The 15,338-nt window shown below is 36.3% G+C and overlaps 1 protein-coding gene across 1 annotated transcript in view; it reads right to left on the bottom strand.

Moving 5' to 3' along the window:
• The window catches only part of LOC106881148 (ras-related protein Rab-2), a 31,044-nt gene that overhangs the window by 1,616 nt on the left and 14,090 nt on the right, over positions 1 to 15,338 (bottom strand). Inside the window, exons 4-7 of the mRNA XM_014931431.3 lie at positions 7,066 to 7,148; positions 6,504 to 6,596; positions 3,642 to 3,753; positions 3,304 to 3,372 (exon numbers count right to left, since the gene is read on the bottom strand). Coding sequence (XP_014786917.1) covers positions 3,304 to 3,372; positions 3,642 to 3,753; positions 6,504 to 6,596; positions 7,066 to 7,148 — 357 coding nt within the window. The remainder of the gene's footprint in view (positions 1 to 3,303; positions 3,373 to 3,641; positions 3,754 to 6,503; positions 6,597 to 7,065; positions 7,149 to 15,338) is intronic.

The raw sequence follows: 15,338 nt of genomic DNA on the forward strand, positions 1-15,338 counted from the left end.
CCTACGATCCAAAGTACTCCTGAATGGGCTGGGGCTGGTTATGCGAAACTGGTGTAGAATACAGCTGTGAACTCACTTTATTTGCCAGACCTTCGCAGTCACAGCATATCTCCAGAGGTCTCGGTCTTTCGTCATTGCTCTGTGAGGCCCAACGTTTGAAGGTCATGCTTCACTACCTCATCCCATGTCTTCCTGGGTCTACCTCTACTCCAGATTCCTTCAACTGTTTGGGAGTGGCACATTTTCACACAGCTCTCCATCCATCCATAGTACATGATCATACCAGCGCATACGTCTCTCTTGCACATCACATCCAATGCTTTTTATGTCCAACATTTCTCTCAGGGAGCTTACACATCCAGCGGATCATGCTAGCTTTGTTTCTTTCAAGCCTACGCATATCCTCCACAGTCACGGCCCATGTTTCACTGCCATGAAGCATGGCAGTTCGCATACATGCATCATACAATCAACCTTTCACTGAGCGAGACGCCCTTTGTCACCAGTAGCTTTGCCCAGGCTATTCTTATTCTAGTGGTAACACTCTCAGAGCATCCACCCCCACTACTAACTTGGTCACCTAGGTAGGAGAAGCTATCAACTACTAGTTTCTTCCACTGGAGTGTGATGGAATCTATTTTCTGAGCATCTGTGGTGTTTATTACCCCTGTGCATCTGCTGCACACGAAAGCCATCTTCCTTTGATGTTGCTGCATCTCTTATGTCTCCATAGCTTACACTGGGTACATCTTATGGAGTTTCTACCTACACCTTTTCTACAGATCGAGCAGGGCCACCTACTTTAAGGGGTATGTGATGTGTTCACCTTCCTACTAACTAGAACTTTGGTCTCTGCAACATTAACTCTAAGGCCCTTCGACTTTAAACCTTGCTTCCAGACATGAAATTTCTTCTCTAGTTCTGCTATGAGGGCCAGGTCATCAGCATAGAGGAGCTCCCAGGGGCAAACGGTCTTGAATTCCTCTGTTATTGCCTGGAGGACTATGATGAATTAAAGGGGACTGAGAGTTGGTCCTTGGTGGACCCCTACTTCTACCCAGAATTCTACACTATACTCATTGCCAATCCTAACCTTAACAGCTTCTCTGTATAGGGCCTGTACAACCCTTATTAACCGTTTGTCAATCCCCAGTTTCTGCATCACCCACCAGATGAGGGATCAGGGGGACCCTGTCAAAGGCTTTCTCCAAGTCCACAAAAGCTAAGTATAGGGGTTTATCTTTAGCTAGGTATTTCTCCTGCAGTTGTCGAACAAGGAATATAGCATCAGTGGTGCTTTTACCTGGCACAAAACCAAACTGCATCTCATCTAAGCAGATTCTCTCCCTAATGAGATGGGCTATGACCATCACCTGATCCAGTAGTTTGATACCCCTGTAATTATATCTATCTAAAGCATCACCTTTAGCCTTGTAGCAGTTGACTATGGTGCTGCTATGCCAGTCATTGGGTATGACTCCATCATGAACTACCTGGTTTACAATGCGGGTGACTAGGCCATAGCCCACACCACCAGATATTTTAAGCATCTCAGCAGTGATTCCTGATGGGCCGAGGGCTTTTCCTGGCTTCATACCCTTAATTGCTTTATCTACCAGGGATCTGTCTATTCAGATAGCTGGTCCCTCTACCGGGTCGACATTTGGCAGGCTCTCCTCCTATTCATTCTCCACATTCAGCAGTCTTTCATAATGGCTTCTCCAAGTCTCTTTCTTTTCAGAATCATTAAAAGCAAGTGCACCATCATCCATGCGGACACATTTCTCTCCTGTGACATCACAATTTTCTCTCACACACTGTCTTGCAATCCAAAATACTTCAGTTCTTTGGTTCTCACATCGCTGGACATTGGCAAACTTCTGCACAGCCTTCCCTGCTATCCCCACCCTTCCAGGCCTGTTTCTTTGCTCTAATGGCTTTGTCTACGGTACTATTCCACCACCACGTAACTCTAGGTCTGGAAGGGACTTTGCACTATCCACAGACTTGGTTTGTGGCACTCAGCAAGCTGTCCCGTAGGAATTTCCAGCTACCTTCTATGTCCGATGTCTGTATTTCCTCCTCCCTCTCACCAAATTTCTTGATGAGGATGTCCCTAAATCTCTGACCATGTGAAGGGTTCTTTAACTTACAAATCCTTCCTTTCTGGATTGGTCTGCTTCTTGGTATCCTTTGGGCCTCGAGCCTAAAGTCACTAATGACTAGCCTATGCTTGGGGGTACATTCTTCACCCAGGAGGGTCTTTGTATTTAAGAGTAAGCCTGCGTCCCGCTGTCTGGTGAGGATGAAATCAATCTAGCTAGCAGAGTCACCTGATTGATAGGTTATCAGGTGGCTGTCTGGTTTCCTGAAGTTAGTGTTGCAGATTAAAAGGTTACATGCATCACAGAACTCCAGTAGCCTAGTTCCCTCATCGTTTCAGGAACCAATACCATGGCCTCCGTGTACACCAGTGAAGATACCGGATTGCCGCCCAACATGTCCATTAAAATCTCCAGCCACAAAGATGAGGTCATTGCCACTCGTCTTTGAAGTAGCCTGTAGAAGGGTATCATAAAATGGCCCTTCTGACCATTTTGTAGGTCCGCTTGTGGGGCGTAGGCAGAGATAATTGTAGCTACACTATTCTGCAAGACTAGCCTGAGCTTAAGCACTATCACATACCCTGACAACCACTATGACTTTAGCTACCCATTTCTCTGCAAGGAGTATGCCTACACCCCCACCATATTACCTTGCCAGAAGATTTTATACCTATGTGCCTTAGAATTTATCATTGTCCAAATTCCAATTGGGCAGACCTATGTCCAAAGGTTTTTCAGTAATTAACATTACATCGTTTCAAATATCTATAACAAGCTTGTCCAGTATAATTTAGATAGTAGTGTGATTTCAGAAAATTTGGTAGTTACCTCTAGCAAGTCAAGCAATTATTTAGAGACTACCTCACTGGCTCAAATGTATCTTTGTTCTTAGAGCAGGTATTTTTACAATTGGATTCTTTTAGATGTCAAATCCAGGCTAATTGGTTAGTGAATTTAATTTCCAGCTTGGAAAATAAGGCAACTAGTATACACAACAGTTTGCAACCCTACACTGCCTGCAGTCTGAGTCAAAGTACAGCAAAGAATCTATCTTGCAAACATTGCATTCATATTTAAATGGTTATTACAATTCAAAATAAAGATCGCAATTCACTTCACAGTACAAAATGAAGATTGTTTTTAAAACAATAGATTCTAAAATGAAAGAATTTTCTCTCAAATAAATAGATCCACAAACCTCATTATTAATGTCAAAAACACCATCTTGAATCTTTTGATATATTTCTTTTGCAGTGTTAATGAAAGCCTAGAAAAGATAAACAATTAATTAAAATTCTAAAAATAAGCATTAAAATGTCAATGCTGATAAAATATGCAAAATGTCGATAAGAAAAATGCAATCACTGGCATAGTTTCAAAAAAAAAAAAAAAAAGATATTGAAATAAATTCCTAGAATATTCAGACTAAAAAGAAAAACTCATTCTGTCAAACTGATCTCTGTAATGAGATATCAAAAAAAAAAAAAATTACACGTTTTCTGTATGACATGAGAGCATGTGAAATCAAGATATTACCTCTTCCACATTTGCAGCCGTCTTGGCTGATGTTTCCATGAAAATCAATCCATGTTCCCTGGCAAATGCTTCACCTTCTTCTTTTTTCACATCTCTCCTGGCTTCTAAATCACTACAAAGGCAAAGCCAATTGAGAATTAAAATTATGCAATGAAAAAAAAAAAAACAAAAAAAAAAACACTTTACAAGCATTAGAAATACATTATCAAATATAATATACATTAATCTGATGTGAGCTTCCAAAGATAAAAATTAAGAATACATACTAAAAAAGTGAAGAGTAAAACTAGGATGGCTAAAATCTAAAGAAAGAATAACAGATACTATAGTGATAGTGGGTAGTATGTTTTAATGGAAATTAGAATATGGAGTCTATACATTATAAACGATTATTTTGTATTGAGAAGAAAATGGGATTTGTCCAAAAGAAAGCAACTATATGATGTATTTAACACAACGAATAAAATAATATCTATACCATGCCTTTACTATAAGATTGGGCAGTTAAAAAAGTCACTATAAAGAAATTTGCTGACTTTTAACCACGAGATTAGAAGCCTTAACATTCTGGAGCAAAAGAGAAATTGAGATTTTCGGGGAACAGGGGATCATATTTTGAAGCATTGACAAATTTGAAAACAAGTCATTTTACAAATTTGTACAAATGTAGCTTGTAGTAATTATTGGAGTTTGAATTAAAACACTAATTAATAATCATTGAGCAAATAGTTAACTTAGGAGTTGGCAAAAATACCTAACACGTGCATTCTTTAATAATATTTGGAGATGAATGGTTTCACATGAATTTCATGTAAGACTAAGTAAATAATGAGAAATTATTTCATAACTAATTGCAGCTGGAATCTGTTGGGGCTGGGGCACCACTAGATACTTGAAAGCAACCTTCCAAAAGAAGAAAGTATGATCTGGGTTAGTACTTTGTAATTTACAGCTGTTGAAATTCATTTCTGTACTAAAGATTCAAATCCCACATGCTACTGTCACAACTTATTACATATGTAGTGAGACATGAAAGAACTACGTCCATTTCATCCAATTGGAGCTGGCTGCGGAAGAATGCATGTGGCAACTTCCACCCAGCAGCATTGTATGACTTTTTCAAGGAGCTAAAACAGTTGCAGCATTGACAACGAGAAAGCAACATCACTTTCTAGAATGTGGCATCTGTTTTATGTTCACCACCAACTTAATTGGACAGAGTTAATGGTCCTAGTGCTACATCAATCTTTCAGCTATGTATTTATTATAGAGTTTATAACCAACATCACATAGTTCATTTCATTTTTAGCAGATTTCATTGAGTGGCTTGTAAGCACCAACTTAAATACATCATAAGTCTAGGGAATTTCATTCATGACTCACTACACATTTCGTATTCTCCCATTGCACTACACACTTTTTAACTTTTACAAACCAACTTTAGTGGTTTTACTGCAACACGTGATTTACACTAAAGAATACAGTATTATATTCTATTTACAACATTGCCTTCAGATATTTATTTGTACATTCATGTCATACACATAGTGGTACCGATTAAATTGGTGACTACTAATCCACTTAAACTGTGACCCCCCCCCCCACTGGTGACCTTCCTACATATTGTCTCATTACTAAACATATCAACAGAAGAAATATTTTTATACTTGTTAATAATGACTTCTTTGCTAGGTATAAAACCTGTTGTAAGGTAAATGAGTGTCATACCTTAACACAATTATGTTCATTTTTAAGTTATAAATAAAGTTTCAAGCAAATAAAATGGTTTAAGTGTAACAATGCCACCAGCAAAATACAAGCTCTAAATTACTTACTCTATTTCAGCAACTACTGTGCAGCATCATTAAAATAACATCTTAATCGGGATTGCAGACTTAGGGTTATGGGAATGTGAAGTAAAGCATTTTCAACTGGAGATGAAAACGAGTGATAGAAAATAGACAAGGACTCACTCAATGATCTCATCAATAAAACAGCAACTAAATATTTTCTTAACTGAAAACTAACTTTTTGTATCACTACAATGCTTCCTTTCATTTTTTTTCAATCAACTTTTTAGCATATCAATGGTGATAACAGCAGCTGAGCCTAGGGTAAGATGGCAAGAAGATAAAGTATGACAGGAAAAACAGATTTAATTAGTGTGAAAGGATAGTAGAGGAAAGAGAAACAGCAAAGGCAATGCTAGGAGGAAGACAAGAGTAATATTAGAGTTAGTGGGAGAGGCAGTAATGGCTGTTTGGAGGTGAAAGGAGGATTGATTGATGGGAAATTAGAGATGAGAAACAGTTAGAAAAGAGTGAAACCTCAATCATAAATAACGTGAGAAAGGGAGTGATGGTCAACACAAAGATCCATATTTCCCAAAGTATGTAGTGATGGTGGGGAGAGAGACAGAGGGGTTAAGTATTGTGATGGGGAAAGATGAAAGAAAGGATGGTGTGGAGGTTGAATAGAGAGATTTCCAGTGTTATCTCATATCATATAGACTACATGATACAGTGAATATGTGCAGGTGAGACAGAGAGAGGTAAGATAGTATTCAGGAATTGGAAGGGCTTGGCCTTCATGCCGGTGGCACGTAAAAGCACCCACTACACGCTTGGAGTGGTTGGCGTTAGGAAGGGCATCCAGCCGTAGAAACTCTGCCAAATCAGATTGGAGCCTGGTGTAGCCATCTGGCTCACCAGTCCTCAGTCAAATCGTCCAACCCATGCTAGCATGGAAAGCAGACGTTAAATGATGATAATGATGAAGGTGCATAGAAATTAAGCCAAAGGGGTCAGGAGACACAGGATACACACACACTCATCCACAAGGCAAAAACTAATCAACCTTTACCTTTTATTTCCAATAAGCATAATAACCATGTTAGAATTTGAGTGTTGACGTGCATCTTCTAGCCATGTTGTCAGATGGTTAAATGTATCACGCCTGCAAGATAAATTGAAAGAGATTTTTAATTCATGAAACTATAAAATGAGATAATGTTTAAAACATTTCTGTAAATTAATATGACTAATGATCATCTCTGTAACTTGATAATAAAATTATTTTTGTAAAATAATTTTAAAATTTATATTGTCTTTTTCAATGATCCAATTGAACTATTTTAGAATGAACCAATAATTGCTTGCAAATAAACTACTGCGAACATCTGTGACAAAAATGGCATTTATAGTCAAGTTTGACAAGAAGTATTGGTTTATATTAAATGATATTGATTTTTTTAAATCCATTCTTAAAATCTCAAGACAGTTACAAGAGCAAGAGACAGTAAAAAGTTGTGGAACTGATAAAAAGACTGATAAAATCCTTCATACAAAAGCAGAAAAATATATTCAAATTTGTGTTTCTATAAGAAAGACTGACTACTTAAATGATATGGTAATATCTGAATCACCTTGTAATATCATAGACCAACAAAGCACCAGCTGCACCTCTGTAGTAGGATCGGGTTATTGACCGAAATGACTCCTGACCAGCCTGTAAAATAAATAAAAACATTAACCTACTTTTTTCAAAGTTTGAAAGGATAATATATATACACACACAAATTCCTTGTGAAAAAAAGTACATAATTCAATTTTGTGAAAGACTAAAATAATTAATGATACTATTTATACCACAGTTGGCTGACTGACTGATACAGAAGAAAGTACCAATGGAGTGGGTTTCTTTGAGGTGGACCTCAACTTGTCAGAAAGTGACCCATACATTTGGTTTCATTACCTTCCTCTGCAACAGACAGCCACTGACCCAGTTTTAGTTTTGAGTAGTACCTTCTGTAGCATGTCCGTCATGCATAACCCTCTTCTTCATCTGCTGGCTCAGGCATTGAGATCTGTTGTAGTCATCAAATACTTGTTCCACCGTTAGGAGGTTGGTCGCGCTTAATCAAGTTCCTTGTCCTCGACCTAGCAGTCAAGGATAGCTCTACCAAGCGTTCAGAACTCCTGACTGAATGATGACCGATATAAAATCAGTTGTATCACAATTAAAAGTTTTCTTTGACACTCATCTACCAATAAAATACAAGTCCCACATGTCTTATTTAGTTCTACTTTTATGGCCATCATAGTGTGAAAAAAAAAAAAAAAATCTAATACTTGTGCAGTGAAAAAACTTTACCTTTCTAATATTAATTTAATCTTGGCAAGTCTAGGCAACAAATCCGGACATGTTTTGGTTCTCTATACCCTCAGCTAAACATAGCTTCCTCTGTAATTGATGTACAGTAATAAATGCCCTTAACATTTCTGATCTTATAGGAGTTATTCATGCCAGCATTCTTGAATGAAAAATATATTACAATGGTGTGCAGCAAAGAAAATTGATAAAAATATGAAGAAAAGCAAATTGATTTTATCTAAAAAGTTGAAGTTGATATTTCTATACAAACCAATAGGTGGATCACATGCTACTAATATATTACTGACAAGTTTATTGCTTTTCAATCAATACAAATCTCATTCCAAGAAGCCTATTCTTACAAAACTGCCACAATAAATTTATATACTCTCAACCAAATACACTAATTATCTGATTAATGAGAGTAAAAAGAAAAAGTCATTTAGGTAAGCAATGAATTTCTACCTCTTCATTCTTTTAGGAAGACAATTTCATAATTTGACTCAAAAGTAAATCAAACCTGCTTTTTAAAGTAGTTCTCTCAAATGGAGGATAGCAAATTTAGGATCTTTTTTTTTTTTTTCATATAGTAAAAATTTTGCAAGATTTTTTTACTAAAACTGGTTTCAAATGTTGGCAAGTTGTCTCTACATAAAATTAGATTTGAAATAAAAATGTGCTTGTTGGTTTGCAATGAGATGAAGTAGATCCTTATACACTTTGCAGAGATTTTCATGGATATGAAATTAGCAGCGCACAACTCGGCAAAAACAGTGTGCTAGACCAAATATCTTTCTTGGACAATTTTCACCAACTCAGGATATTTTAGAATTTCCAAGTTCTAACAAAAACTAAAGCAATACATTAATCCTTACAATTTAAAGTGTCATTTTACCTCTCTATTCTCTCAAATTGAGTAAATGATTACCTTATTACCATCTTGAAGATTGAAATGAAAATATTGATTCCTAACAGTGATATAAAGGCTTCTTTTTTTTTTTATTATAATGACACTCTTCAGTTTTAAGTATTTCTCACAAGAATACATGTGAAGTGAGACTTAAAAAGTTTTTATATTTATTTTGAACACAAGACATTTAGAATATTACACAATACATTGTTTACTATAACACTAAAATCATTTAATAAAATGAAATATCTTTACATTAAAAATATGTATGTATATTAAACATCACACTCCAGGGGAAGAAACTAGAAGTAGTTGATAGCTTCCACTACCTAGGTGACCAAGTTAGTAGTGGGGGTGAATGCTCAGACAGTGTTACCACTAGAATAAGAATAGCCTGGGCAAAGTTTAGAAAACGTCTACCCTTACTGGTGACAAAGGGTCTTTTGCTCAGAGTGAAAAGTAGATTGCACAATATATGTGTGCGAACTGCCATGCTTCACGGCAATGAAACATCGGCCGTGACTGCAGAGGACATGCGTAGGCTCGAAAGAAATGAAGCTAGCATGATCCGCTGAATGTGTAATGTCAGTGTGCACACACGACAGAGTGTAAGCACCCTGAGAGAAATGTTGGACATAAGAAGCATCGGATGCGGCGTGCAAGAGAAACGTTTGCGCTGGTATGGTCATGTACTACAGATGGATGAGGAGAGATGTGTGAAGAAGTGCCACTCCTAAACAGTTGAAGGAATCCGGGGTAGAGGTAGACCCAAGAAGACATGGGATGAGGTGGTCAAGCATGACCTTCGAATATAGGGCCTCACAGAAGCAATGACGAAAGACCGAGACCTATGGAGACATGTTGTGACTGCGAAGACCCGACAAATAAAGTGAGTTCACGGCGTATCCTACACCAGCTTCACATAACCAGCCCCAGCCCATTCAAGTAGCTTGGATCGTGGGGCAACCTGCTGTGCTTGAGGAGACCTTGAGTCAAGTACATCAACATCAAAATAAAAATCAACTGGAAATTGTAATTGTGATACCCATGCTGGTGGCACGTAAAAAGTACCATCTGAACGTGGCCAATGCCAGCGCCGCCTTGACTGGCTTCCGATTGCGACTGTTGCCAGCCACCCCTGGCTTCTGTGCTGGTGACACGTAAAAAGTACCCACTACACTCACGGTGTGGTTGGCGTTAGAAAGGGTATCCAGCTTCCAAGACCCCAGTTGAACTGTCCAACCCATGCTAGCATGGAAAACGGACATTAAACGAAAATGATGATGATGACAAACAGTTTGAATATATTAAATGATATATTGACTGGATAGTCACAGCAAGAATGCTTTTGGAAAGTTCCAACAGCTATTACAGTAGTTGAAACAAAACTTTTAACACCTTTCTTCTTGTAACAGCATATAATGCACAGGTTGAGGTTTATAACAGCATTTAAACAGAAACTACATAGCCTTTGTTATTTTCATCTGAATCATTCTGAAGTGTTTCAGATAGTAAATGACAGAGCAATCCAATCTTAGGGGCACGCTGTTCTTGTGAAACATGAACCTTTAATGTACTATCACTTACCATAGAAAAATGTAACATTGTAATATCAAGTTAAATTCTTTATTACACATTTGTTAGCTTGGACAATAGATATAACTTTTGCCATTCTGAATATGACCGTGGAATAAGGAGTAATATCTAGTTCTTGCATATAATGAGCACCCTTAATTTTTAGGGGTAACAATCTAGAAACAGTGCATGTTATACAAAAATTAGATATATGATACATGGGTGTGTATATACAAAGTGTATCATTAAAAAAAAAATCAATAAAAAAATAAAAAATTGTACAAAGAGTCTTGAAATGCCATAGCCGGTTCATATCAGGTTAACTAATATCAGAGAGAGAGAGAGTGTGTTTGTGTGTTGCCTAAGAAACGACTTACTGTTTAACCAAGTTAAATAAACAGTTGATTAGTTAATTGGATATTTAACAAATTGTCTAATATTAAAGGAGTGGAACTGAGACAGTGCATGTGTTAATAATATTGGCATAATGACTCTCACTAGACAACTAAATTTATTTCAACACACAAATTCACATAAAGAATCTTGCAAACCAGATACAAAAATGTAGATATAACCATTACAACCAATCTTACCAATCAATTTTGCACTGGGTACTAAAATTAGATGTTACATAACAGCATGGTTGAGTAATACCATTTGCTTTTCAGAGATAACAGGTATGGAAAAAGAAAAATTTTATTATTTTTTTCCATACCTGCTGTCTCTGAAGAGCAAATGTATTACTTAACCATGCTGTTATATAACATCTGATTTAGTACCTAGTGTGAAACTGATTGGTTAGATCAGCTATAATGGATTTATAATATTGTATATTGAGATTAACAAACCCACTGACAAACATACAAGTGCATCTTTTTTCTAATGTATGGATCCTTAGACAACTTACACGCTCTCACACATTGCATGGTATATTGCAACAGATTGCACATGACAGTTGTTATCCTTGACAGTCTGATCTACATAGTTGTCAAAGACTCACCTCAGATACATATTCCCACCATAGAATACATCTTATTCCCACCATAACCTAGGACATTCAAAAAATATCTCAATGCCTTCCAACAAGTTCTACATGAGGTGGCTGCCACTGCAGATGATGGACCTGGTCACATATTTTTTCTGCCATACCTGCTATTTTTGAAAAGCATGCAGTATTATTTGACTGTGCTGTTATATAACATCAAGTTTTAGCACTCAGTACAAAACTGATGGGTAAGATCAGTTGTAATTGATATGAGAGAGAGAGAGAGAAAGAGAGAGAGAAAGAGAAAGAGAGAGAAATATTGGTCATGGGGAAATATTACTTTACTTCGAAACAGGTGAGGGTTGGCAACAAGCAGGGCATCCAGCTTACAGAAAATCTGCCTCAACAAACTCTGTGCAACCCATGTGAGCATGAAAAAGAGGACATAGAAAACTTTGTCAATGATTATGATCTAGACATTTATACAACACTTGAAATCCAGTTGTTGTCTTAAGAATGATGTGTAGTTCTCAGTGAATCCATAAACCAATTTCAATTTCCAGTTAGACTCAAATCACTTGTGTCACTAATGTTCTTAAGAGAACAAGAGAATAAACTTAATTCATAAGTCAATAGAATTAATCATCTATTGACATCTACCCTATGAACAGTCAAGTGACTCATGTGAATATATAGAAATAATACAATTGTACATAAATCTGCTCTTCTAATACAAAGAATATTGATGGGACACTCCTATAAAATGTCTACTAAGTGTAGACAACAGATAGAATAGTCACCGGAGAAAGAAAGAAAAAAAAGAGATGTGATGTGAAAGTTAGATGTAAAGACCAACAGAAAGTTAATGATGAAAAAAATGAAAAAAAAAAGAGGCTAATGGCTTCAAAATCTGCAACAACTCTATCACAATTGTATCCATTTTTATTTGTGCATTTAGTTTTTGCTTCAACAAGATTCATGACAAGCTGGATTTTGAAGAAAAAATAAATAAATGTAACAGGTGTTTTTACAAATTCAAATTGATAGTAAGACTTCAAAAGTCTAGCACGTGACTACACATTTGTTGCAGTCTTAATTCCAGTAATGTGACATTTTTTTCTTAGCTTGGAATTCCTTTATTTGAATGTAAAGCAAAAAGTTTTTTAAAAACAAGTATATTCACAAACATGTGCATACAAGTATCCTTTTGCTCAATTTTTTTTTTTCTTTTACTGATTGTTTCTGCTTGCCATCTGTTTTAGAAGATCAATGCATAAAGTTCAATCTGAAAAGTTCTGTCTAGAATAAAATAAAACCTCGATAATTTGTACTACAATAAAGATATTTAAAATATGGAACTTAATTTTGAATCACTGTAAACTGCAAATATGATTTCTTAGAAACTTGTAGTAAAAGTATACTATCAACTGAATTGATACCATTATATACCTGGTGGTTATTTTATCAATCCCAGAGAGGTTTGAACCTGAACATAGAAGATTTAAACTACACACTCTTAGGCGTTTAGCCTGACATTCTACCATTTCTGCCACTAAGACCATACAGTAATACATATATTGATGTTTTCCAATTAGGGAAACAAAAAGTGATGGGGAGAATAAGAAAATTCCACACCAATTTATTTTCTCCACCAATGTTTATTAGTACTCATCTGCGTGCTATTTTCTGTTTAAATTTATTCTCAATTTCAACCTAATTTAAGTTGCCAGTACTTTGAACACGCTAGTATTTCAATATTATGACCAGCTGTGTTGTTATTCACTGACAACATACAACAAAATTGGATAGACTAAAACCATTCAAATTCCCAAGTATCCTGTAAAGAAAATTAGTTATAGAAGGGTTATTAAATTTAAACTTAACTTTTTAAAATTCTCTTGTGTATTCATTTTTTTTTTTTTTGAAGTATGGGTGATAGTCAAACATACCCAGTGCCCAAAATATTTGTAAATGAATACTAAACTATTAAAACAAGTCAAATAACACTACTGCATTATATAAGTTACCAGAATATGAGAATAACAGAATGGCTAATACACAGTAAAGTAAGATATCCATAATGGAACAAGCTTGATCACATTTGCTAGACTTCTACCTATGCAAACAGAAAAGCTTATGAAAACGAATTTGGAAGTTTCATGAAGTTGCTTCAAGAGTAAAACATTTACAAAAGTAAAAAGCTTTATGCCAAAAACTTCAGCAGTGAATAAATATAATATTTTGACAAACCTGTTGAATATATTAAAACCAAACTTACACATTGTTAGATAGGAAGAGGGTTCTAGAATGACAAATTTCTGAGGAAGAAGAATTCAATTCAAGTGCTTAATAGGGGATTAGGATAAGGGTATCAAAACAGTGGAAGAGAAGAGACAAGTGCATTGAGCCAATTTTAGGTGAGAAAGGAGTAAACTTTGTGGCAACTGGATAATATTTTCCTATTGAAGAAGCGTCTTACCAACCTTTGGTACCTTTCTGAGAAAGCCAAGATATGGTGATGGTTGAGAAACCATGAAGACAAACCAAGGAATGTATGCAAAACATGAAAATAAGTCTACTGGAATAGCCAACAAGAAGTCCAGACTTGAACTTAATTGAAAATATATGGAAAATGTTGGCATAGCTTGTGTATGACAGACCAGAAATGACTAGTGAGGCAGAATTATGGAAATAGATTTTAGGAGCTAAAAGAAGACTGTAAACATGAGGCTTAATATCAATATAGGCAGTGTCCTTTGCTTGCAGTCAACCATGAAAGCATTTCTAGGCTGGTCATTGCTTTATGGACTAGGAGGTTATTACTTTGTTAGGAAACAGATTAGGATTAGCAACAGAAAGTGCATCTGGCTGCAGAAAATCTGCCTCAACAAATTCCATATGATCATTTCAAGCAAGGAAAAGTGGATTTTAGAATGATGCTGATGTATACTTTGTTTGTATTATATTGACATCAGGAATCTATCATTTATTTTTTCCCCCACTAACTTCAATTATCGGTGAATGTGACAAAACACATGCATACAAGAATAGAATAATATATATAAAATGAAAACTTTTAGCTAATTTGATCGACGGAACAGCTTTATTGTTACGGAAGGATAGTAGTGGAAAGAAGAGAGGAATGGAAAAGGGAAACAAAGTCCGGAATTAGCATGAAGAGAGAGCAAAACGAAATAGTAATGGTGAAAGCATGGATTGATCTTCTTGCCATGCCTGAACAATTTAGATGGTTTATTAGGGTCAAAAACAGATCTTATTAGAGATACACAGGTTTATTATTGAGAGAATGGTATGAGAGAGAGACTAGCAGAGACAGTATTGGACAAGGGGGTTATATGTCAGTTTTCAGTATTTTTGAAATGGGGGTGGAACAAATAGGTATTACATATTTTTTATATAAAAAGAGTTTTCAACAACATTACACTCATAAACCAAAGCTTTCTATTTTGGGAGCTGTAGCAGACAATGGAGCCCTCTCCACAGAGACATTAATAGAAAGTGGAGTGCCTCAGGGAACTGTATTAGGGCCACTACTGTTCATGGTGACTTTTTCGGACAAATCATCAGTTACACAGATAGCCATACTTACTAGCTATGCCAACGACACAAAAGTAGTACAAGCAGTCAAGGAACCTTCTGATGCTAATCTTCTACAGAAAGACCTAGATGCCATATATAAATGGGCTAAGGACAACAACATGCAATTTAATGCAGACAAATTCCAAGCATTCCGCTACCAGCTAATTAGTGCTCAGAAGTCACAACAACAATACTTTGGACCAAAAGGAGTGGAAATCCTAGAATCACATACAGTGCATGATCTTGGGATTTATATGAGCAACGATGCCTCGTTTCACATGCATGTCACCAAGATGGTGATAGTGTGCAGGTGAATTGCCAGATTGATTCTGAGAACCTTCAGAACAAGGGACCAGGAAACTATGGTGGTCCTATGGAAGACATTTGTCCTTAGCTGTCTGGACTACTGCTCTCAACTATGGTCACCCTACATTGTAGGATTAATAGCAGAACTCAAGGCGGTTCAGCAATACTA

Source organism: Octopus bimaculoides, chromosome 4 (genome assembly GCF_046866305.1).
Source record: "Octopus bimaculoides isolate indiv1 chromosome 4, ASM4686630v1, whole genome shotgun sequence".
NCBI lineage: Eukaryota > Metazoa > Mollusca > Cephalopoda > Octopoda > Octopodidae > Octopus > Octopus bimaculoides.